The following is a 26580-nucleotide window of genomic DNA, read 5'->3' on the forward strand; positions in this document are numbered from 1 at the left end:
TTCTGCAAGAGTTTGCACAGTATGCTTTTGTGATCAAAGGCATTGCTATTAAAAGCAATACAATTCCAAACTGCAGACAATTCTCTTTAATTTGGCTGTAAAACATATAGAAAATGTCAGGTCTACACTAATTCTCAATTTTTCTGGAGATGGGATTCCTATACCAAGTTAGTGCCCTCTTACCAGGATAGGCAGTTTAATTCATGAGATGCAAAGATTATTAAGACTCAGGAAACCTCAAACAGCAACCCTTTACAATATACTGTTTTGCTTTTACGACAGGACATTATGTGGGGCACTAGATTAGTGTGAAAGAAGGAGAACTGAGAAATATGGAAATGAGTAGCATATAATTGAACAAGAAATTCATTGTTCTAAATACATGTCTGTCTAAAATAATTGGTATCACTAAATACATGCAGATTTAAGGTCTCAATAAGAGATCCCTATCAGTGGCTTACAGAGATGAAGTGATCTCTGGTGATTCCACTGATTGTAGCTGATAATAATCTTGATTGTTCTGTGTTTTTATTTGAACATATTTGAAAATTAGCCTCATGCTCTTTCAGCAGTAATTGATTCAAAACATGCACTTATGAGACTTTCAGGGCACTTAAGAAGCATTATAGGTGATATGGTAATGATAACAAACTGCCTACAAATACATACCCAGAAGACAGAGTGCTAAGGAGTTCATATAGCTGCACTCCAGACACCCTAACCACATACCAGGATACCAAACTATTTTTTCACTATCTGCACCTAAAAAATCGAGGAACTGATCTAGCTCCCTACGTAGGTGATAAAGGTGACATGCAGGACTGTGGTAATGGTACTGGTAATATTGTAATTTGAACAGAGGATAAAATAGTTTGTGCTCTGATCTCAGATTTTGTACCCTGTTAAAACACATTCTCACCCCTCTTTTTTCCCACTAGAGGAACTGCTAGAAGAAGTTGTCCTGCTCCGGGAATCTGCAGACCCTTCCCTTCTCAGACTGGAGAGTCGCTCTGTAGACACACTCCTTGAGAAACTGTTGAGAAAAAAAAGTAGAGAAATTTACCTAATGCTTTTGTATAATTTGATATTAGTTAAATCGGCCTACAGAATGCAGTGGTAGAAGGAACTAGTTATTGACTTTCACTGCACCAAAGAGTTTCTATGTCCTATCACTATTCAGGGAGTGGATATACTGTAGAAGTAGCACACTCCTACAAGCACTTACTTGGCAGTCCATATCAATGACAGGTTGGACTGGGCTCCTCATGACATAGAGGAACTATATAAAAAATGGCAGAATGGGCACTTTTTTCCTTGGACACTATATTCCTTTAGTATTAGTAGTGACATCCTTCACATCTGCTACAAATATTTGATGGCCACTGCTATTTTCTATGCTGTGGTGTGCTGGGCTGGTAACAGTTCAAGAGAGGCACACCAAATCAACAAGCTAATTAAAAGGACAGGCTCAGTTATGGGATGCACTCACAACCCCCTCAAAGTAGCAGCAAAGGATAAAATTAAAACAAACCATTAGTGCCATTATGTGCTATTATGAACAATGCTGCACATCCTCTTTCTGGCACATTAACAGTGAGTACTTTCAGACTACAAATTATTCAGCCAAAGTGTGTCAAGAAATGGTATAAAGGAGCCCCAGTAGCAACAGCCATAAACCTGCATAATGCCTCACTGTGACTGTAACTGCCAAGTAAGACGTTTTTGTTTCTTTTCAATTTTGTTCTTTATTAGTCATTATAGTGTGTGTTCAGACGATTGTGTTATTGTGTGTATATGTATATTTATTTATCTATGTACTGTATTTATTTATTTAAAGAGCTTCTGTAAAAAGCCAAATTTACCCCTAGGGACAAATACAGTTCTGTCTATCTAGTAATTAGAATGCGATTTAGGGATGGGCATTGGAAGCCCTGTCAGAGCCCGGTTCTATTGTAGAACTGAAAATCACATATTTAATAAAGGGTCACATATAGCCTAGTCTAGATTACGCTAGTCTTGGCTTTCTCATAACTTCATTTTAGTTTAATCCTGATGCTCTGTATATTCAATTAATTATCATAACTATTAATGGTGGCTCCAAAATCCGTACTAACTACTACTCTCTCTTCTGTTTTTTTTTCCCCGGTTTTCTGTGGTGGTGACACCACCACCTAATCAAAGCACCATGATGTTCCTACATTGATGGATTAAAAGCCAGAAGTCTATATGACCATCATCATCAAGTCCTTCCATGAGAACCCTAAATACAAAGAGGACTGTTCATTTATGTTAGGTAGAATGCCCAGAGGGGGCTGGGCGGTCTCATGGCCTGGGACCCCTGCAGATTTTATTTTTTTTCTCCAGCCGTCTGGAGTTTTTTTTGTTTTTTCTGTCCTCCCTGGCCATCGGACCTTTCTCTTATTCTATGTTAATTAGTGTTGTCTTATTTTAATTCTTACTTTGTCTTTTTTTTTTCTTTTCTTCATCATGTAAAGCACTTTGAGCTACATTATTTGTATGAAAATGTGCTATATAAATAAATGTTGTTGTTATTGTTGTAGTCTTACAGTATAATGTATATTTTTGGAGATAAACATGAGTTGCCTAATACTGGGTGGGAACAATTAGATGGCTCACTGAGTATCACATTTCAAAACCAATCCAAAACCTCATGAAGGTGGCACTCAAAGTAGGGGCAGTGATTCTGAAAAGCAAAGATCAGAGATGCTCTTGTTAACCTAGTACAACAGAGAACAAGCTTCTGTTTATGATGATCTGTCTATAGTCAAAATGTCCCTTAAATAACCCTATTAGACAAATAAATGTTTGTCACATGTGCAGAGTGCACATTGCACATTTTAAAAATAAACAAAACCTTATACAAGGGAAACATTTTTCTGTAGCATCAGATTATACATCAGCATTTAACTGCATCAATGGATGAATGGTATACATGAACAATATGTTGCAGCAGGTGCTGTGAGTGCGCTCTGTTGTTCAACAATACAGTGATAGTGAAAGAGTTGATGTTAGCTTGATGGAATTGACAGCTATATTTATGAAAATATGAACGGCAAAATATGCATTTGAAGCAATGGTGTGTTACACTTCGCCTAAAAGATTACTGTTAAGAAAGCTAATATTGAAGAGCTATAGGAGATGCAGATTTCATCATTCAAAACACCAGAATCAACAAATCTGCCTAACAACACCAATAGATACACAGATGAGGCTGTACAGCATTCATCTTCTGATTGCACAACTAAACAAACAACTAAAGAAATTTAACATTACTATCTAATTGGAAATGCAAGCATGCCATGATAAAACAGCTGTAGAGTTTCAACACATTCTATATCCATAGACCACAATGCTTATCTAAGTTCTATTTGCTGATGTTATGTTATATTGTGATGCAGCAGTTAAAATGATATCATAGCAGACCGAGGCACTTCTTAATATATGTAGCCCAGTAGCTGCAATGGTCTGTGTGTGTGTCTGTCTGTCTTTCTCTTTGTCCCCCATGTTGCAGTGCTCATTACAATGTGCAAATTAAACTACTGAGCTTCAGTTTTCTTGTGCTACTGAGCACAAGAATGGATAGCAGCAATTTTAGCTTTTTATTTTCTCTCAATGTCAGGTCTTTTGATAAGTATATTCTGCTCTTTCCCTGAAACCCTGGCAGTACTTTAAAACAAGGAAACTGAAGCGATGGGTGTTTTAGGAAAAAGCCCTGTAGTTGCAGACTTAGCAGTGAAGGATTTCACCACTGTTCACTACATACTTTTTAATGTGTTGTCCCCAGATGTGCATTCTTGTTTGAAAATCTTGTCTGGCCTTGTGAGACTAAGTGCAGCCACACCTAGAGATTGTGGGCAACTGCTGTGTTGCAAAAGACTAACCAAAAATGCGAGACCAAGAAGCTCTTCAGTAACCTCAGGGTCAAAGGAGGCACAAAAAAGTCTACTAAAAAGTAATGCTAGCAATGTATGAACAAAGTAGGCAAGCCTTATATGATTAGGAAGAGACCGAGCAAATGAGACCCAGGCTATACTGGGTGCTCAGCTCAAAATGACAGATTCAAACCATATTAGGTTCATTCTGGATATAATTCTTTTGTGATATTGGTGCTAATGACAAATGTGAAGGCAGAACAGAGAATTCCACTCATCTGAATGAACCCCAACATTTCTGTGAACTTCAAGCTTACTTCAAACCCTTCTTAATACTGCAGTGCTCAAAAATTTCTCCTCTCAGTATTCTCGGCAAATACAAGGAGGTAATCTAAATTGGCTAAACCTCTTGCCAGTCTCTACTGCAACAGTGTCACTAACACTACTTCATATAACATATTTCCCTTAAACTGAGAAGCAAAGGTAGCCTGCACTCATCTGAAGAAGTGAAAAAGTCCAAGAAAACTCCCTGTATGTTTGAGGTCACTGCTATGTCTGTGTAACCCAACTTTGTTCCCTTTTTATGTCCTTTTGCCTATAACTTACAACATGTCAGCTCACAATAAAAGTATGGTCAAACAGGACTTTTCATAAATTGGCTGGCCTTCTGGTCTTAGAAGCACCATCACCCTTATACAGAAAAGTCATGCCTTACAATTTCCATGCAAATAACTCTAATTTACTCAATAACATCCTTAAAAATAAGAAATATATTATTGAGTAGCTGTGTTACCTAAGATAATTGGCCACAGTTATAATGCCATTGGTTAAACGGATGCATCAGAATTACCAACTAACATATTTAAATCAGGGGCTAATATCAGTTCCTGGATCTCCATACTCTTGAACGTGCTAGGAACAATTAGCTATTAGTAAAACATTTTTGCTGTAGATCACTTCCTGCTTTTATTAGTGACTGACCTTGGTCATTGGAAAACAAAATTATACAGGAAACTGTATACTTTTGAAATGAAATGGGAATTTTGGGTATAAATACAATTTCATCCCGTAGCACATGCTGTAATCTTGCATCATTACAACACTTTGGAGGGTTTAGATTAAAAGTGACATACAGTAAATTGTGTTTTACTTTACCTTATAACACAGCATTGATGTTTACTTGTTGCCCATGAAATTAATTAAATGTTTTAAGCATTGTACAGAAAAGAACAGGTGAAAAGAAATAATATAGTGAACTATGTACAACATCCACCTTGTCTATATTCTGTCTGTGGGGAGCCAGTTTACTAATCCACACAAGTATTTATACTGACCAATGTATGCCATGGCTCTTGACTTGTGTTGTACCCAGAGCTTGAAGTTAGCTGAAATGCTATGCTTTCACTTCACACACATTATATACAGTATTATAATGGGATCCAGGTGTCATTCTGGAATAGGCTGTCCTTTGTGTTGTAATTAGACTTTCTGCTTTCATTTAGGTTGCATCTCACAATAGGGTCCATGGCCTCAAATGGAAAGGTCCATGTTAGTTTGTTGTGTTATTTTTATTACATCTACTATTGGTTCTGACTCTCTGCAACAAGGAATTGGATATAGTGAGTTGTAAAATAAATAAACAGAGACACAACACTTACTTACCTGTCACTTTTTACAGAGTATTCAGCTATTAACAAACTGCAAACAGTATAAGGGAACAAAATAAACGTATAATACTACTGTTTTGACTACAAAACCTGACACAGCCATCAGAGACACTGTTAGGCATTTATTCATCACGTACAGAAAGAAACTTAACAATAAGACATGATGCCCAAAGAATTAGATGACGTTTGTAATTCCAGGTGTAAAAGTTGAATCTTAATTCCCTGCTGAGCAGCCACACCATATGCACTTCAGTACAGGTAGTCCACCTGAAGCTAAGCCTGTTCGGGTCCAGCCAATACCTGGACGGGAGACCAACCAGGAAAAGCTTAGGTTGCTGCTAAATGAAGTGTTGGCAAGGCCAGCAGGGGTGTTTACCCTGTTATTTGAATGTGGATCCCAATACCCCATTGCAGTGACGAGGACACTGTGATGTAAAAATGGCACCATCCTACAGATGACACAAAAAAATCAAGTCCCTGATTCTTTGTGATCATAAAAGATCCCTGGGCATTGTTTGTAAAAAGCAGGGCTTATCTCGATGTCCTGGCTAAATTGCCAATCACAGCTTTGTCATTCAGGCACCTAATCATCCCCTGTCTCTAACTGGCTAACTCTCTCTAACCCCTTCACCACGTAACAGCTAAAGTGTGGTAAGAGTGCTGGCACAAAATGGCTGCCTTTGCATTATCTAGGTGGATGCTGCACATTAGTGGTGGTTGAATTGGGTCCCAGCTTACTATGTAAAGCGCTTTGAGTAGTGAGAAAAGCACTATATACAGTAAATGTAAAGAATTATTATTAGGGTAAAAGAGTTGGCTGCAGTATTATTTAGTTTGACGGGATCATGATTATTCATATTTTATTACCATATCATTATCAAAATATGCAAAAACTTCATCTGAATAAAACAGTTTAATGTTGTCGTGATTGTGCCATTGTGTTAACATGTACCATAGTAGATTTGGGATCACAGACAAGTTTGTTATAATGTGCAGAGTACACCACTCAATTTACACACTGCTATTACATTCTATGTAAGATGGACAGTATTAAAATCGTACGGAGTGAATTACATACTGTAGAGGGTGCAAATCTACAAAGGAGAAAGGCAGCACAGGACAAGGATAGGGCCATAAAGAAGAAAGAGACTCTTACATGTCGGCATCTATGCAAGTGACCATGCAAGGCAGGAAAGCGGACATTGCCAGGAGGTGGTGTCAATATAAATGACACGGAGTTCCTACAGTGTAGAGAAATGATAGCAGCTACAGTGTCAGCTATACCCACAAAACAGTCAAAGAAATGCTTAGTTGGCTAAAAAATGCAAGTACAGATGTCTCTGTAGTTAAATCCTTGCATCATGCCTTAGCTTAGGTGCCAGACTGACTTACCTAGTATAACGTGTTACCATTTCCTTCTTTGGAGAAGATGGGGATGAGGGGTACCCACCCAGCTTCCTCTGTGGGATATACCCATTAGCAAAGCTAGGCTTGGAGGGCAAAGCTTGTAGGATCTGTCTCACTGAAAGATAAGTAAGAACCGAGCTCAGTAAGGTTTCCATAGTAGGGCTTATAAATTAGATGTGGTGGCTGGTGCTCACTCACTTTCTGCTGTGACCATAATTCTTGCCATCTACCACTTAAAGTGTAAACATACTATATGAATCATTTCATGCCAGTAGTATTTTCAGATTAAATAAATCTACTTCTACAACTCGAGACTGAGTTGAAACAAATGAGTCTGGAAAATTAAAGAATTAACCTAGACATAGAAATATCAACATGCAACACATTTCCAGCTTTTTCTGCAGGCCAAGGAAAGTAGAAGTAGCATCAAATAAAAAACAGTTGTCACATCTGATTTCTTTGACAGGATATTATTGAGTTTAATACTGAAGAGCAAACAACAAATAGGTTAGATGACAGTGCTGGGGGGTTTACACAAGGGCATCAATGTATCAGATGAGAGACGAGGATCATGTAGTCTACTCTAATGCACAAAAAACTGGATGTTTTAGCTGAAAATTACTAACCATTTCCGCTTGCTTACCATATGCTAAGCTCTCACTTACTTTTTGTGGGTCCAATTCTTTTTCCAAAAATCTGACTTTGCTCTTCATAACTGCTGAGTCGCCGAAGCACATCTGCCAAAGCTGCTTTTAGAAGCTGAATCTCATCTTCCTGAAGCTGGACACGCTGCTCCAGGTATGAGAGGCGGTCATCAACTTCCATGGAGCTACTGACTGATAAACTGTCATCTAAAAAAGAAAAACAAGAAATCATAAGCTTTAAAAATGAAATTTAAAAACAAATTAAATTAACTTAGTCCATCTTCAACTTTAATTAACTAAAAGAAAATGTCATTGATTTTTCACAAATACATGAACAGGATTGATAAATTTGCTCAAAATAGCATTTTTTGTGTGTAAATACTGTTTATTTTATCTTCTCATACCAAATATTACAGGGGCATAGGGAAGACCAATTAAAAGGGGAGCTGAGAACTCCTGATCCCTAATGACTTTTATTTTTTCCGTACTAAAAGTGCCGATGCTGAAATACACTCATTAACAGAAAATGGAAGCAGCGGGAATTTAACACCTCTCTCCTCTGGTTACACTCCATCCAGGATGTACAAATGGGGAAGAATAGATGAAAAGGACAATTTCAAATTTAAGTACAAGGACTAACCGCTATGAGGTGGAAAATGACCCCAAGAAAAAAAAAAAAACAGTCCAGACACACAGACAGAAAATCCATCCATCCATCCATCCATCCATCCATCCATCCATCCATCCATCCATCCATCCATCCAACCCACCTTGGGTCCTAACTACAGGGTCATGGGGGTCTGCTGGAGCCAATCCCAGCCAAAACAGGGCGCGAGGCAGGAAACAAACCCCGTGCAGGGCGCCAGCATACAGCAGGGCACACACACTCACACACCAAGCACACACTAGGGACAATTTCGGATCGCCAATGCACCTAACCTGCATGTCTTTGGACTGTGGGAGGAAACCGGAGCACCCAGAGGAAACCCACACAGACATGGGAAGAACATGCAAACTCCACGTAGGGAGGACCTGGGAAGCGAACCCACTGTGCCACCGTGCCGCCCCAGACAGAAAATCAGGTTTGCAAATTCTGAATTATTGTTTAAAAATTTGGATGCCAAAGTAAAAGCTTAATCCATCAAGCACCCCTTGTGGTCAAAATACATATGCACTAAACTACACATAATGTGTTAAAATTATACAATCAATAAATGTGTGACTATCCAGTATAAAAACACATTAGATGAGGCCAACACTAAAGCAAGTAGAACAAAACTACAGTGAAATAAAGCTGTGCCATGTTTTCCTGGCTGTTTTCCCAGTGACCACTATTTCATTTTCTTAATCCACTTTGTCTAATCTGAGGTAGTGGACACCCAGAGCATTACAAATAGTAATGGAGAAAGGCAGGAACTAACCATGGGCCTATTGTCAGTCCTCTGCAGGGCACACATATACACAAACGCACACACACAAACACTTATAATTCAGAGTCAGCAGTTAATTTGTTTGTGTATCGCTGCAATGAGGGAAGGAATTTCAGTTCTAAAAGAAAAGTCACAGGGAAAACATACAAATTATACACCATGATCAGCTTAGAAATTGAGAAAAGGATGCTGGATCTGTGGGGTAGCAGCAGTCTGGAGTGAATGCACAATCAGAAAATATTCAACAAGTCCTTCCTTCCCCTTCACGTTTGTTACATTTCAATCAATATATAACCTAAACAAATTAATTACTGTAAATATTTTCCTTGTATTCTGTTCATCCACCTTCAAGACTCATGTTCTTCCATTACAGGTTCAGAGAGGCTTGAGCATATTCCAGACACCAGTCCACCACAGATAACACATTCTTACACTGGGCCAATTTTGATTGTCATCAAATCTAATGTGTATTTAAGAAGCAGAAGAAAACTGGGGTATCTAGAGAGAACACCCACACAGATACAAGAACAAATCATAAACTTTGCATAAACAACAACAGGAAATGAAAGGAAATGAACCTGGGTTACTATAGTGCTGAAGCAGATGTGCTACCACTTAACCATTACACTATCCACTGTTTAAATAAGTAGTTTAAAATAAATATGAAATAATGCCAATTTGCACTGGCTACTGTACAAATATTGACTCAATGAAAAAGTATCCTGGGTTCGAAATTCATTTCCCATTCTTTGTGTGTTTGAAGCTAACATCTTCTCTCCTGTATTTACCTGAATTTTTCTGCAGGTAATCTAGTTCTCTTCCTATATCCTCTAAGATGTGTTTATTAGATAAATTGCTGATTCTAAATTGGTCTCATGGGTACATTTATGAGTAGGCCCTGTGATGGTACAAGTACAGGGTGGAGCCTCACCACCCTTGAGATGGATTAAGTGGGTAAGATGATGCAAGTAAAACTTTCTTTGTATTATGTACACATGGCAATTAAATTTCAATTAATTTTGAATGCTATACAATTCAAAAATACACCATGTTTTTATGAAAACTCTATGTGCATATTAACATAAGTAAGAATTTATTCTCAAATTTCAAGTTCAGTATGAATATTTATCAAGTATCTCAGAGTGGGAAAAATGGTCCTAACTGGCTCAAAATTCTCACAGTGATCCAAATTTGGTCCTACAGGGTATGACTAAAAGCATTTTATCAATTTTCCTAATTTAGGAAAGTACTCCTAACTTCACCTGGAATTACAAGAGCTCAAAAGCTGTCCTAACACACTAGCAGCTGCCAAAAGAAGGCATTCGGCAAACATGTTCTGGGAAAGGCTGAATTTTTTAAAAATGCTGGACAACAATGAATTTATAAAAAGATATCTTTTTAACAGAAACGGAATAATGTGAGTAACAAATCTTGTTACATGATCACACCATTTACGCAGGGAAGTCATGAACAGTTTGCAGCTTTGCAATAGAGATGATTTGGGTTTGTCACAACCATGTCTTGAATTTTGCACCAAATTTTAATGCCATTACACATAAGGTAAAACGCAGATTTATATATTTTAATGTTAAAGCACGCTGAATTCATTGCAATCATCACACAAATAAACATCAGTGCTCTAAGTGTGGATACATATGTGAATTGCAAGCAGCATCACAGTATCAATACACAGATGGTCATAGATGCAAACTGTATTATATAGCTAGCATATTACGCTTGGAGACAGGTGGGGCTGGATGGGTGATTGACAGCAAAATGACACACAGGTGTGCTGAGCTTTGCCTTCCACTAACCCCTGGAATAGTCATGTTACGGTTTACATGCCTGGAAAGACTGAGGACAGCAGGGCATTGCATAAATAGAATCTCACAGAAGATATGGATGACATCACAGAAGGAGTCATGGCACACCACAGTATCCTGTAGAATAAACACGACTTATAACTGTGGCTAGTTTTAGCAGAACTGTTAGCTCATGAGGCACTTTTCCCGGCCATAGCAGCAGGATGGCAATTCTTCTCAAATACAGCTGTGGATTGCTCATTGTTAAAAAAACATGCACATTGTTGGGCTTTACTATCATTTAGTGTGTGTGTGTGTCTTGGTCATTCCATCTTGGTGCTCGTTACAGTATTATTTATGATATTATTGCAAAGGGGAAAAATTAGCACATATTTCCTACCCTATTATGTTTTCCTTCTTTTTCATCTTTAAATAATCTTATCATAATCTTTGTGGTGAAGCCTTAGCAATTAGTATCAGGAAACTACAAAGAGTTATCATGATTTCCAAGGACTACAAAACTTAATTATTAGTACAATTTTGCACCTTGGGCTGCCATATACAGTACCTGTGACATTCATTCTCAAACAAAAACTTTTTCTCCTATGTGGAAGTAAAGGTAGGATGCTTCATAAATGCTTCTTATTTCTTACTCTGAGGTAAGGCAAATTCTTATCATAGTCTGATGTTTGGTGCAATTCCTAGGAATAATTCTGAGACACTTGATAAACATGGGCCCAGATCACAATAAGGGTAATGGGATTTACACACAATAACTCCTTTTGGAAAGTGCATGGATTTATTGTAGGTTAATGTTCTAAAATGACATAAGATGGCACCATTGCTCTATCAACCATAGAGGCAAGCATAATGGTCAGTCTCAAAATTTTGTGATCATTTGTAGGAATGAAATTACATGTGTAAAGTTAAACACTGTTTCACAAGCACAGTCAAATTTGGCTCAGACTGTATTGCTAATAATGTGATAAAACACAATTATGTTGATTAGCACCTTTATCTTTACTATAGAATTTTTTTTGCATTTACTCTACACCCTTGCTATCTACTCATTTCAAAAGTCACATGTTAGAACAGCTTTTTTGGTTCAGCTTTATTTATTTAATTAAATGTTTAATGGTGAAGTCTCGAAAGATTTATATTATAACAGCATAACATTGGCCTCAGTGCTGTCTATGATAACAGATTGAGAAAAGCTCTTGTAATTTGTTTTATATATCAAACTCCTTCATGGATTCAGTGTTCTTGGTTTGAAATATATTCCCTGATATTGTCCATGTGGATTTGAATCATCACATTCTCCCTGTGTTTATTCTCAGAGCTTTCCTGCAGGTGCTTGTGTTTTCCCTTCCACAGATAAGATTAAAAGTTAATTCTAAACTGGCCCCATGTGAAAGCAGGTGTGTGCCCTGTGAAAAGCTCCTTTCCAAGAATGTTTCCTGCTTTATAACCAGTGTTGCTAAATAAGGCTCTGCCACCCCCCTCATGATAATAAAGTGGACTAAAGCAGCTTTGAGAATATTGTGAACTATAAACAATATTTATACATGCATTCAGGTTTGCCCATCATGCCCCCGGGCACATAGGCAGCAACAAAGTTCATCCACCCTTGTGTATCATTGGCCAATTTCTACACAGTTCCCCATGTTCATTCTCTGCAGCTCTTCTTCAACTGTACACTTCCATATTGTTTTTGGGAACCCTCTTTTTCTTCTGTCTTTGGGAGTCCAGTGTAGAGCAGTTCTGGTGATGGAATCTGTGTCCCGCCTCAACATGTGGCCTTTCCACCTCCATCACCTTATCATCAGAATGGCATTCATGTCAAGTTGGTGGCACAAGGAGGTCTTGGTTGAAAATTTTCTGTGGCCAAACGATACAGCATATCCTTATGAGGCATGTTGTGTGAAAGGATGACAGTTTGGCAATGTTGCTTCTCACTATTCTCCAACATTCGGATCCATACAGTAGTACTGACAAAACACAACTCTGGTAGATGCACAATTTGCAGTGAATGCTATTCTGAGCTAATCTCTATACACAGTTCATAGTTCTGAAGGCTTTTCTTACCTTACTGAGCCTGCTCTGAATATCGCTTCCGTTGCCTCCATCTATTCTGACTACACTGCTGAGATAGGTGAACGTGTCTGTGATTGGTAAATCCTGACCATTAATCTTCACAGACAATGGATTCTCTGTGCTTAGCAACATTGTCACTGTCTTTTTCCAGCTTACCTTCAGCCCTAATACATTAGCAAAGGTGTTGAGGTGGTCTGTTTTCTCCTGTATATTGTGGTGGTGTGTGTGACAGCATTGCAATATCACCTACAAAGGCTAGATCTTCAAGTGTCGTCAAGGGTGTCCATCTAATGCCTTTTGGTGTTTCTGTCTCAGACTGCCACATAATCTAGTCAATGGCAAACAGTATAGCAGACATTATGCATCCTCACACCAGTTTTCACTTCAAAATGCAAGTCATTGCAGCCCATACTGCAATAGAAGTTGACATGTAAACTCTTAATAAGCTTCACCAATTGTTGTAGAATTCCAAAGACTCTTGCTGTGAACATGTCAAAGGCTTTTTCAAAATCAGCAAAAGGGATGCACAGTTGTCTCTTCCAATCTGTATAATCTGTACCCTAATAAGCTTTCATATGACACTCAGACAGTGGGCTACAAATCGCCTTTTCACAGCGACTTTAATACGTGACAACTTCTTTTTTATTTCGGGCACTATGCGACTTTGTGAACTTGAGCTTTCGAGTTTCTCCAACACGCTATGTCACTCGATCAACTTCCTTTTGTTGTTTATACCACTGTGTAAACCAACAAATAGTACGTTTTTCCTTGCCTCCACTTGGAATTCGCTGAAATCCTTCTATTTTCCCTCATGCTTTTGCCATTGTCTTTTCACAGAAGGCTGATCTTAAGGGCTATTTATATTGATTTGCATATTCAAAGAGGCATAATTCTGGGAGGAGTTGGGGCAGGACAGCAGGCGCATGCACGTGCGTTACTTTTTATGCTGACTGGGATTTATGGAGCGGAAGAACGTGGAAGTTGGCTTTCACACAGATTTATGCATCTGGTTTTTTTTGTGCGCAAGCACATTTCCGCTTTTGTGCTTACGTCATGTTATAGTGCGAATTCTACGCACGGCGTTATGCATGAGGCCCCTGGTCAGTATAGCTTCTCCCTTTCTGAAAGCCTGCTTGCTCTTTCCTCAGTTACTTATCTACTGCTTCTGATATTCATTTGATGATAATCTCAGCTACAATTTTACTGAGGATGGAAAGGAGTGAAATTCTGAGCCAGTTATTACAATCACTGAGTAATCCTTTTTTTGGAATTATTATAATGATTCCCTTATTGTTATAATTCCCTTATTCCATTGAGACCTGAGTTCCCTCCCAGGTAGTTCTAAATAGAAAATGGAGGATCATGGTTGTGTGTTCAGGGTGTGTCTTGAAAAGTTCTGAGCTTACATTGTCATATCCTGGAGATTTTCCATTTTTTACTGATTTCACTGCTGCTTTTATTTTTTTTTCTTTTCCTGGTGGTTTCACATTAATATCAAGGTCTTCTTCTGCTTCTAGGATTTCCATATCTTCTTCTGGTGCAGGTTTGTTTAATACTTCTTTAAAATGTTTCATCCATCAGGCTTCCTGTTCCTCTTCTGTTGTTAGAAGGCTTCCTTGTTTGTCTTTAACAGGTACTACTGTTTTTGTTCTACCCTTGCTGCATATATCTTTTGTGAACTTTTAGACCAGGATTCCTCAATCACAGTCCTGGAGGGCCGTAGTGGCTGCAGGTTTTTGCTCCAACCCAATTGCTTAATAAGAAGCACTTATTGCTCAAGTAACACTTCTGCTTCACTTTATTGTCTCGCTCATTAAGATTTTGAACCTTATTGCTTATTTTAGTCTTAAACAGCTGTATTCTTAGTTTTTAATTGCTCCTAATTAACAATAACATGCAAATGACAAAAGAGACCAGCATTTCTCCATTTAGCTTGTTACCATTTAGACCTGTGTGTATTTCTCATGCTCTACTTGGTTTAATTAAATACGTGAAGGACTGAGAATTACTCATCCATTTTAGCCTTCAAATCACTTGGGTGATATCCTTAGAAAGGGGAAGAAAATCTAGGATATAAGAATTACCTGACATAGCAGAGTTAAAGCACTAATCTTCTTTTTTCGGCTAAGCCATGAAATGAAATTATTGGCAAGAATTGCTTTCTAATTAAGCAACTGGGTTAGAACAAAAACATACAGCCACTGCGGCCCTCCAGGGCTGTGATTGAGGATCCCTGTTCTAGACCTTTTCCTGCTCACTCTTACGAGAAGCCTCTTCAGCTTGCACTGCAAGACCATCCAAGAAGCCTCGTTTGTCTGCCCTCACCATTCTCTTCACAGCTCTATTGGCTTCTCTATATTGCTGTACTAGCCTTTCCTGGAGTCTAACTAATTTGGTGTCATTCAGCTTCTTTTTACGTCTACATCGTTCATCAATGGCTGACCATGTCCCTTCTGGTGTCCATTCATTTCTTCTCCCTTTCTGTCTTTTTGCCACACACTTCCACTTCTGATTAATGCTTTCTTCATTATTCTCACTCTCCATATCTGTAATGCCTGGCATTTGTTTTTGATTTGAATAACAAAAGCTTTCTTGGCTTCACTGTTCTTCAGCAAGTCCACACTGAAACGTTTCTGTGAGATGGTCTTCCACCAACATGCATTAAATGTAGTTAAAACACAAACCATAACTGAACATGTACTTTAATATATGTACATATAGATTACATAAAGAGAGCAGCATAGTGGCACACTGGTTACAGCTGCTTCCTTACAGCTCCTGTTTACTCATTTCCAATATCAGTATAGTACTGTCTTTGTGAAGTTTGCATTTTCTCTACAACAGACTATGTCTGCAATTAATGTGGCTTTAGACTGTGATACCTAATGACAAAAATATAACTGGAAGTTAAAATTTGCCTCAGATACTGCATTTACACCTTCCGCTGGCACAATTTCACATAAGAACTGATAGAAACCTAGACCAAAAAAAATCACTGAAGTGTTAAACAAAGTATACTCTAGTGGTTCAACACAAATGCTACCTCACAGTTTCAGGAACACAGGTGTCATTATTGGGATGGTTACTATAGAACTGAAGATTACACATCTACCCCATATCTGCACATTAATTTTCCAAACACTAAATATATATGAATGAGTGTGGCTGTATGCCTAAGTATGCCTTGCAATGAAATGACCATCCAGAGTTCTAGCCGAAGTCTAATACAGGCACAGGCTTTGGCTCAAAAGGGACTTTGTGATTAGTTAAAGCAGATTCAGGAGCAGGATGGAAGCTTCATATGTTGGGGTGGTCTTCATTATTTCAGCACCTTGTCAGAAAAGAGGGAAGAATACAAATATAAGTAAATACCTATACTACCTATGTTTTGGGCCATAAAAGAACATAGGCTGAAAAGAAAATTCTAATTCCTGCAACATGAATGTCTTAATAATATAGTCAAAGTAACATGGTTCTAACCTCAAGGATATAGGGGAGTTGTTTTGTGTAGCACATGGAAATCATGAGGAATTAGCTTCAATAATTTTTACACAACATGACAGAGATTGAGCAATATGAAAGGATAGCTTGTATTCAGTAAAGCATATTACTCAAAAATGCATTTTATTAAACTGAATGCCTTAACATCTGTAAATACAGATGTGCAACACTTCTGAAGAAAAGCCTGAGTTGCTGCCAATGCTACATATTCTATAACATTGAATCACAGCAGATGTTATTTGGCTTGTTTAACAACACAAAAAGACAAATGCCAAAATCTTCCAAATTAATTAAAAATATAAAACAAAAACTAATTGATCACATAAGTATTCACCACTTTAATATGACACACTTAAATACTTACTGGTGGAGCCTGTTGGTTTTAGAAGTCAAACAATTAGTTAAATGGAGATTACCTGTCTGAAGACAAGGGATGGGGACACATTTGTAAGTCCTCTTACAGCTCTTTGAAAAAATGCTGTGTGCCTTCTGAAAAGTGATTAAATGAAAACCAGTTGTCCCACATATACCTGCATTCCTTTGATATGTCATTGAGTAAAGCAAAGCAAGTGTGAAAAAAGATCAACTATTGCTTATTCTATAAAGGTATTCTAAAATGGCATGGATGCATTTGTTGGTATCCATAGAAAAGATCATAAATAATCAGATTTGAGCAATTTTTTAAACTTAGCCATTTCCTTTAATTAGTATCATATGTGTATCCAACCGTGCATTCAGTCATTCATCCTATTTAAATGGAGAAAAGCAGTCACTCTGCTGTTTGGTATCATCATGTGTCGCACACTGAACATGGACCAGAAGAAAGCAAAGGAGAATGTTGTCTGAGAAGATCAGAAAGAAAATTATAGATAAGCATGTTAAAGACAAAGACTATGAGACCATCTCCAAGTAGCTTGATGTTCTTGCGACAACAGTTGCAAATGATATCAAGAAGTTTAAGGTCCATGGGACTGTAGCAAATGTCCCTGGATGGGGTAAAACTGACCCCAGCAAGTGCAGAAGGACAGCAACAATGGTAGACAAAAAGCCAAGGACAACTTCCCAAGAGATACAAGCTCGACAAGGTCAAGGTCTGATTGTACCATCTGTCACTTTCTGAGTGACAGTGGACTCAATGGCAGTGGACCCTGGTGGACTCCAACATTGAAAGAAATACATAAAAAAACAGACTTGAATTTGCTAAAAAAAAAAAGGCCACAATGCTCCTAGGAGAATATCCTTTGGACAGATGAGACAAAACTAAAGCTCTTTGGAAAGTCAGGTCAGCTGTATGTCCACAGACGAAAAAAATAAGTTTTCAATGAAAGGAGCACCATATCCACTGTGAAACATGGAAGATGCTTTGTTATATTTTGGTGCTACTTTGCTGCACCTGGCACAGGGAGCAATGAAATCTCAAGACTATCAAGATATTCTGGAGCCAAATGTACTGCCCAGTGTCAGAAAGGTCTGTCTCAGTTGCAGGTTACAGATCCTCCAACAGGATAATGACCCAACACACACAGCTAAAAGCACCCAGGGATGGCTAAGAACAACATATTGGACTATTCTGAAGTGACCTCCTATGGGCCCTGATTTGAATCCTATTGAACATCTAATGGAAAGAACTGAAACATGCAGTCTGGAGAAGGCCCATTTAAAATCTGACACAGCTGGAGGAGTTTGCTCAGGAAGAGTGGGCCAAATTACCTGTTGGCAGGTGCAGAAGTCTCATTGAGAGCTATAGAAACCACTTGTTTGAAGTGATTGCCTCTAAAGGTTATGCAACAAAATATTAGGTGAAACGTCCCATCATTTTTGTCCATGCCATTTTCATTTGTGTCATAATTATTTGAAATATTCTGTTAAATCAAAACTCTAAAGCAAAGAGTGTTTCTTGTTAAATTCGGATTAAAACAATGATGGATGCCCTGCGGTGGGCTGGCGCCCTGCCCGGGGTTTGTTTCCTGCCTTGCGCCCTGTGTTGGCTGGGATTGGCTCCAGCAGACCCCTGTGACCCTGTAGTTAGGATATAGCAGGTTGGATAATGGATGGATGGATGGACAATATGGATGCCAATAATTTTTGTCAGTTTCAAGTTAAGGGACAGTTGTGAGTTCTTTTTCATGGATGGACACTAACAAATTTGTGCAAATCTGTATAACATATTGTCACGCACGCGCGCTTAGGGGGCCGCGGAAAGACCCGATGAACAGCGTACAGCCGGCCAGGGGTAGGAGACGGAGTACTAACCTTTTCTTCTTTTATTCCCACAGAAAACCTGATGCAACAACCCCGTAAAACAAGCTCAAGATACCATTTCAATCCACCCGTAACCACTTCCGTGTTTCCGTCCCTTCCTCTGGCACATGATGATGACGTCATTACCCACAACGCTCCTCGGTTCCTCCCAGCATTCCAGTCACCAGTTTCCGGTCCCCCCTTATTTAAGTTCCCCTCTGCGAAGGGATGATTGTCTTTGGTTGAACGCATGAATATAATAGTGAATATTTCTGTTGCAGTTTTACAGTATACGGGGCCGGAAACCCCAAACCTTTATACGAGTCTTGTGCTTCTTCACATCTGGCGTAGTCGGCAGGAGAGAAAAGTCCGAAATATGACCGAAGGACAGGACCTGAATACCGTGCTTACCAACCTAGCGACCCAGCTGCACACCCTGCAGCAGAAACAAGCCGCCACCGAGCAGGAACTGGCGGAAACGCAAACTCGGCTCACCGCAGCCGAAGCAGCTAGACCGGAGCCCGCGCGGCCTCCTCCTCCTCCTATTGTGTCTCTAACAGATGCCGATGACATAGAGGCATACCTTTCCACGTTCGAGAGGACTGCCTCTCGCAACCAGTGGCCGCGCGCGGAATGGGCGTCCATACTGGCGCCGTATTTGAAGGGGATCGCGCAGAAGGCCTATCATGACCTACCCGTTGAGGAAGCCGCCCAGTATGACCTCCTAAAAGCTGAAATATTAAGCCGATACGGCATCACGTCGGACCAGCAGGCGAGTGAGTGGAGGCAATGGAGGTATGATCCCGATCGCCCCGGCCGTGCCCAGGGCTTTGAGTTCTGGAGCAAGATGGGACGCTGGCTACGGCCAGACGTCAATCAAGGCCGACATATAGTTGAGCAAGTAGCCTGTGAGGGCTTCATTAATGGCATGCTAGAATATCTCGCCCAGCAGGTCCGACGACACCCGTTTACGGACATGAAAAGTCTCCTGGATGTCTTGGAGCGTCAACTGGCGGTGAACCGAGGCGGGGTGGCTGAGAGGTCTGCTCGTGGTACCCGACAGGGACGCGTCGCCAACCCTGAGCCCTTCCGACGCAGTGGGGAACCTCCGGGTAAGCTCAAAGAAAGAACCCCGGCTTTGCCGCGCTGTTTCAAGTGTGGTGAAGTCGGGCATACCCTACCTGCCTGTCCGCAAAATGTGGAGCCGATGGATTGCACCTGGGTTAAAGGAGAAAGGTACTGTGCTCTGTCTAATCCCTTGGCTGTTCCTAACACGGGAGTGGTATTGGTTAATGGACACTCGGTGGTGGCACTGTTCGATTCCGGGAGTAACATTACCATTGTTGCTCGCCGTTTTGTTTTACCGCAACAGTGGATGACCGGTGGGTGAAAGTTACGTGTGTACATGGCAAGACTAAGTCGTATAGGTCCACCAAATGCTATATAACCTGGAAGGGCGAACCAAGACGGCTCCAAGTTGCCGTGCTCCCCGATCCCCCCTTTCCAGTTATATTAGGACAAGACTGGTCTAATAGCAATTGCGGTAAGACCGTCGTCACTCCCGCCGCCGGATTGGGTCTTATTATGGACGGGCAGGCTGCCGTCCCCGCGGCTCTCACGCCGTGCTCTACGGCAACCATTGATGACGGAAGTTCCAGGGGGGGAAATATTTTGGTGACGGACCCTGAACAGGAAGTTCAAGCACAGCGAGTCAGCGCCAGTCCCCTGGATCCGTTATGCTGGGTGGATAGTCAGTTTAAATCCACCCCAGCCGCATTCAAACGAGAGCAATGGAATGATGACTCTCTAAAGGTGGCCCGAAATAATATTGTGTCAGTTAACGGCGACACGCCGCGTGGTCCCATACCTTCAGGGCCCTACTTTGTCTTGGAAAATGATCTGTTGTATCGAGTGGCGGATCATGAAGGCGAGGTACGGAAGCTGTTGCTAGTGCCACGAACCTACCGGCGGGAGGTTTGTGAGCTAGCACACGCCCACCTCCTTGGCGGCCATCTCGGCGCCGAGAAAACACTGGAGAGAATTAAGCTCCGGTTTTATTGGCCCGGAATCAATGCGGAGGTCCGCCGTTTCTGTCAGTCTTGCCCCGAGTGTCAGTTACGGCAGATTCCCCGAAGGGACCGTGCTCCACTCATTCCGATTCCCCTTATCGATGTCCCGTTTGAAAGGATCGGAGTCGATCTTGTTGGCCCCCTGCTGCTTTCAAGCCGTGGCTTTAAATATATACTAGTCATGGTAGATTACGCAACCCGATACCCGGAGGCGGTTCCGTTGCGCTCTGCTACTACAAAAAATGTCGCACGGGAACTAGTTCTCCTATTTTCCCGAGTAGGTATACCCAAAGAAGTCCTAACGGACCAGGGTACACCATTTACTTCGGATACGTTCAGGGAGGTTGCTAAGATACTCCGTATTAAGCATCTAAAAACGTCTGTGTATCACCCTCAGACGGATGGGTTAGTGGAACGTTTTAACCAAACCCTGAAACAGATGCTCCGCAAGGTAGTCGACGCGGACGGTAGGGACTGGGACCAGCTGTTACCCCTGGTTCTGTTTGCTTACCGGGAGGTGCCACAAGCCTCCACAGGGTTTTCCCCTTTTGAATTATTGTATGGCCGCCAACCCCGGGGTATATTGGATTTGCTCAAAGAAGGTTGGGAAGGAGAGGCACTTCCCTCACCCAATATTTTGGAGTACGTAGTGCAAATGCGCGAACGTTTAGCGAAAGTTCGGCCACTACTAAAAGAAAACGTGTCACAGGCTCAGGCAGCGCAGGCGCGTCTGTATAATCGAAACACCACCCTCCGGGAATTCCAGCCGGGGGATCGTGTAATGGTGCTCGTGCCCACCTCTCATTCTAAATTATTGGCTCATTGGCTAGGCCCGTACGAGGTGAAAGAGAGAAAAGGGCTCGTTGACTATCTGGTGAAACAACCAAATCGTCGGCCGAGCGAGAGGGTATATCATGTCAACTTGTTGAAACCCTGGAGAGACAGGGAGGACAATTCCCCCCCAGGGAACGCCCTCTCCCTTTTCTCGCAAAAGGTAGACCTTAACCTCGGACCCAATTTGACTGCCCCCCAAAGACGGGAACTGGAATCAGTCGTCCTGTCCATTCCGGAGGTGGTCAGTGAGGCGCCAGGACGCACCTCGCTGATTGAACACGATATCGTGACTGACCCGGGAAAGGTAGTGCGGGAACGCCCCTATAGACTCCCGGAAGCAAAACGAGCTGAGGTGGAACTGGAGATTAAAAAAATGCTCGCATTGGATGTGATTGAAGAAAGCCACAGCCCTTGGTCCAGTCCCATCATCCTCGTTTCTAAGCCCGATGGCTCTTGGAGGTTCTGTAATGACTTTAGACGTCTGAACCAGGTCTCCAAGTTTGATGCCTACCCTATGCCTCTCGTAGATGAGCTCCTCGAGCGCCTGGGTACGGCTCAATATTTGACTACTCTTGACATGACAAAAGGATACTGGCAGATTCCCTTAACGGCATCCGCCAAAGAGAAAACAGCCTTTAGTACCCCTAGTGGGCATTGGCAGTATAAGGTTCTCCCATTTGGGCTGCATGGTGCGCCAGCGACCTTCCAACGTCTGGTGGACAGACTGCTAAGAGTCCATCAGCCTTATTGTGCTGCCTACCTGGATGACATTGTCATCTATTCCGGCACCTGGGAGGACCATATCCTGCAGGTTTACGCCGTCCTCTTAACGCTAGCGAAGGCCGGCCTCCACATTAATCCGCGTAAATGTTATTTCGGGTTGACTGAGGCCAAATATTTGGGCTACCTGGTGGGCGGGGGACTGGTGAAACCACAATGTTCCAAAATTAAGACCATCCTTGAATGGCCCCGTCCGACAGTCAAGAAGCAGGTGCAAGCTTTCTTGGGGTTAGCGAGCTACTACCGCCGGTTTGTACCTCGTTTCTCCGAGAGGGCCGCACCCTTGATTAATTTGACAAAGAAGAGGGCCCCTTTGCATGTGGTATGGGATCCCCTTACTGACCGAGCCTTTAGTGACCTAAAGTTGGCCCTAACCTCGGCACCAATATTGCGAACTCCTGATTTTTCTCTTCCCTTTGTCCTCCAGACCGATGCTTCGGACACAGGTCTTGGCGCCGTGCTGAGCCAAAGCGTCGACGGTGTCGAACACCCTATTGTGTACCTGAGCCGGAAACTGCTGGACCGGGAGACGAGATACGCTGCGGTGGAGCGGGAAGCCCTCGCGATCAAGTGGGCGGTGACGCACCTGAGGTATTACCTGTTGGGTCGGGAGTTCACCCTTGTGACGGACCATGCCGCCCTCCAATGGATGGCTGTTCACCGGGAGACGAACCCCCCGGGTCACCAGGTGGTTTTGGACCTACAGCCGTACAAGTTCACCGTCACCTATCGTCGGGGCGCCCTGCAGGCCAATGCTGATGCTCTCTCCCGGGTTCACGACCTCTCGGTTCGGACCGCCTGACCCAGCGGGTCTGGGCTGGAGGGGGGGTCATGTCACGCGCGCGCGCTTAGGGGGCCGCGGAAAGACCCGATGAACAGCGTACAGCCGGCCAGGGGTAGGAGACGGAGTACTAACCTTTTCTTCTTTTATTCCAGCAGAAAACCTGATGCAACAACCCCGTAAAACAAGCTCAAGATGCCATTTCAATCCACCCGTAACCACTTCCGTGTTTCCGTCCCTTCCTCTGGCACATGATGATGACGTCATTACCCACAACGCTCCTCGGTTCCTCCCAGCATTCCAGTCACCAGTTTCCGGTCCCCCCTTATTTAAGTTCCCCTCTGCAAAGGGATGATTGTCTTTGGTTGAACGCATGAATATAATAGTGAATATTTCTGTTGCAGTTTTACAGTATACGGGGCCGGAAACCCCAAACCTTTATACGAGTCTTGTGCTTCTTCACAATATACATATACATACATATATATATATTATATATATATATATATTATATATATATATATATATACAGTATATATATATTGTAGCAGATATGCCCTTGATCCACCTCTTGGACCCTCAGGTACCACTCCAAACACAGGGTAAAAGCACAAGACTCTTTTATTGTCTTCTTGTATAGTGCACCAAGCACCCTCCACTCCACACTATTCATAAATAAAACTCTTAATAACACAAAACTCTTTCCTCCTCGCCCAGGCTTTCCCACAGTCCTTTTATACACCCTGACCCGGAGGTGTTCCTGTCCAACAGTCCACAGTTCCTTATTCCTTCCGGCTCAGGGTAAACAGTCCTTTTCTTCAACCCGGGAGCATGTTGTTTCTTCCTGTCACGTGACCATGACGTACTCCCGGGTTATAGAGCACATAAGAGCCCACGAGCCCCCCTACAGCGACGCCTGGTGGCCCCCAAGGTATCCAACAGGGCTGCGTATAAAAACTACATAGTCCATGAGGCCCTGCTGGAACTCAGAAATTCAGAAATCAAGAAGAAATAAATACTTCGTATGTCAGAGGACTGGAACATCGCGAAGTGGGATCTAGCCTCATGTGGGGAGGCAAAATGGGGGGGGGGGGGGATAAAGGGGGGAGAGAAGGAGAGCAGGTTATATCTAATCTATTCTTGTAATCCTTATAATTATAAATGTCAATGCAACAACAGGCTAAAATGCAACAACTCATGGGGAATCTTGAAACTAAGATTAAAACTGCCATATTACCAATTAAAACTATAAATGACATTAAAAACTCAGAATCAATGTCTCCATGATGGGACAGTTAACTTTGTGAGCTGGAATGTTAAAGGCCTGAATCACGAATTAAAGAGAAAGAAAGTATGCTCTCACCTAACAGGCTTAAACGCTAAAATAGTATTTCTACAGGAGACCCACTTACTAACCAAGGATCAGTTCAGATTACAAAAAGACTGGACTGGCCAAATGTTCCATTCTAGCTTTATAAAGAAAACTAGAGGGGTGGGAATTCTCATACACAGAACAGTTCCATTTGTAGCATCAGAGGTAGTGTCGGACCCTGAAGGGAGATATGTGATGGTCATGGGCAACTTATATAACAGTAAAATGATTTTGATAAATGTTTATGCACCCAATGTTGATGATAAGGAATTCATGCAAAATCTATTTGCATCCATTCCCAATGTGAACACTCATAAAATTATAATGGCTGGGGACTTTAATTGTGTTTTTAAATCCACTCTTAGATAGGACTCCTGTGACGGGGGACGACATCTAATACTGCAAAGATAATTACACAGTTTTTAAATGATCACAACTTATCAGACCCCTGGAGGTTTCTTAACCCAAACTCAAGAACATATTCGTTCTACTCACCAGTGCATTATAGCTACTCAAGAATTGATTATTTTTTTATAGATAATAATTTCCTGCCTACAATTAAATCATGCAAATATGACACAATTGTTATCTCTGACCATGCCCCTCTAGTCTTGGAGCTAAAATCAATAAGCCCCTCATACTCACCTCGCAGATGGCGTCTTAACCCTCTTTTATTGGCAGACGAGAACTGCACAGAATTTATATCCAAACAAATCAGCTTCTTCCTAGAGACAAACACGTCCACAGAGGTTTCTGCAGGAACACTCTGGGAAACTCTAAAGGCCTTCTTAAGAGGCCAGATTATTTCATATCTTTCCCATAGAAATAAATTAGAAACCAAGAAAGTGTCAGAGCTAAGAAATGAAATTATAGATGAAGAACAAGCCAGGCGTCCAAGTGAAGCTCTTCACAGGAAAAGGCAGGCCCTGCATACAGAACTTAACATCTTAACAACTAAAGAAACTGAACAACTTATTTATAAGTCTAGACAGCATTACTATGAACACGGAGAAAAAGCTAATAAGCTTTTCGCTCAACAAATTCATAATGTAATGAATTATTATTATTATTATTATAAACAAGAAGTTCACAATGCAATACCAGTAATCACCAACAAGAATGGAGAAGAAATCATCGACCATAATAAAATAATGCACACATTTAGAGATTACTATAAGTCTTTATATTCCACTGAGCCCAAAGAAGACAACACGCAATCTAATGCATTTCTGGATAATTTACAAATACCACAAATAGATGCTTTAAGTGCTGAGGAACTGGATAAACCTCTAACGCTAACAGAATTACTAGACGCTATAAAGTCACTACAAAGCGGGAAATCATCAGGCCCTGATGGTTACCCCGTAGAGTTTTATAAGAAATTCTCCACTCAGCTAGCTCCACTCTTATTGGTAACATTTACAGAAGCTAAAGACCACCAAATACTACCTCAAACATTTCGACAAGCATTAATCACCGTCTTTCCTAAACAAAATAAGGACTTGTTACAATGTGCATCATATAGACCAATTTCACTCCTGAATAATGATGTTAAGATACTCTCAAAAATCCTAGCTAGAAGGATGGAGAAAGTGCTGCCCTCGGTAATATCACAAGATCAAACTGGATTTATTAAAGGCCGACATCTATCTTCAAATCTCCGACGCTTGTTTAATGTTATATATTCACCAGCAAAATCAAACACCCCAGAGATATACTATCATTAGACGCAGAAAAGGCATTTGACATGATCGAATGGAATTACCTTTTCACTGCACTGGAGAAATTTGGGTTTGGCCCGAATATTTGTACTTGGATCAAACTACTGTATACCAGTCCAGAAGCTTCAGTTTGTATTAATAAAATTTGCTCAGACTACTTTAAACTAGAACGTGGTACCAGACAAGGATGTCCCTTGTCGCCACTGTTGTTTGCAATCGCTATTGAATCACTGGCGATTCGCTGCCGAAATTCTTATCAGATAAAGGGGATTGTCAGAGAAGGACTGGAACAGAAAATTTCTCTATATGTAGATGATATGGTCTTATATATATCGGACCCAGAA

General features: G+C 41.2%; 1 protein-coding gene across 1 annotated transcript in view; it reads right to left on the minus strand.

Moving 5' to 3' along the window:
* The window catches only part of eml2 (EMAP like 2), an 85097-nt gene that overhangs the window by 21908 nt on the left and 36609 nt on the right, over nucleotides 1–26580 (minus strand). The window contains exons 2-4 of the mRNA XM_051921435.1: nucleotides 7633–7818; nucleotides 6953–7082; nucleotides 920–1033 (exon numbers count right to left, since the gene is read on the minus strand). Of these exons, the coding sequence (XP_051777395.1) occupies nucleotides 920–1033; nucleotides 6953–7082; nucleotides 7633–7818 (430 nt within the window). The remainder of the gene's footprint in view (nucleotides 1–919; nucleotides 1034–6952; nucleotides 7083–7632; nucleotides 7819–26580) is intronic.

This window comes from Erpetoichthys calabaricus, chromosome 18, assembly GCF_900747795.2.
Source record: "Erpetoichthys calabaricus chromosome 18, fErpCal1.3, whole genome shotgun sequence".
Taxonomy (NCBI): domain Eukaryota; kingdom Metazoa; phylum Chordata; class Cladistia; order Polypteriformes; family Polypteridae; genus Erpetoichthys; species Erpetoichthys calabaricus.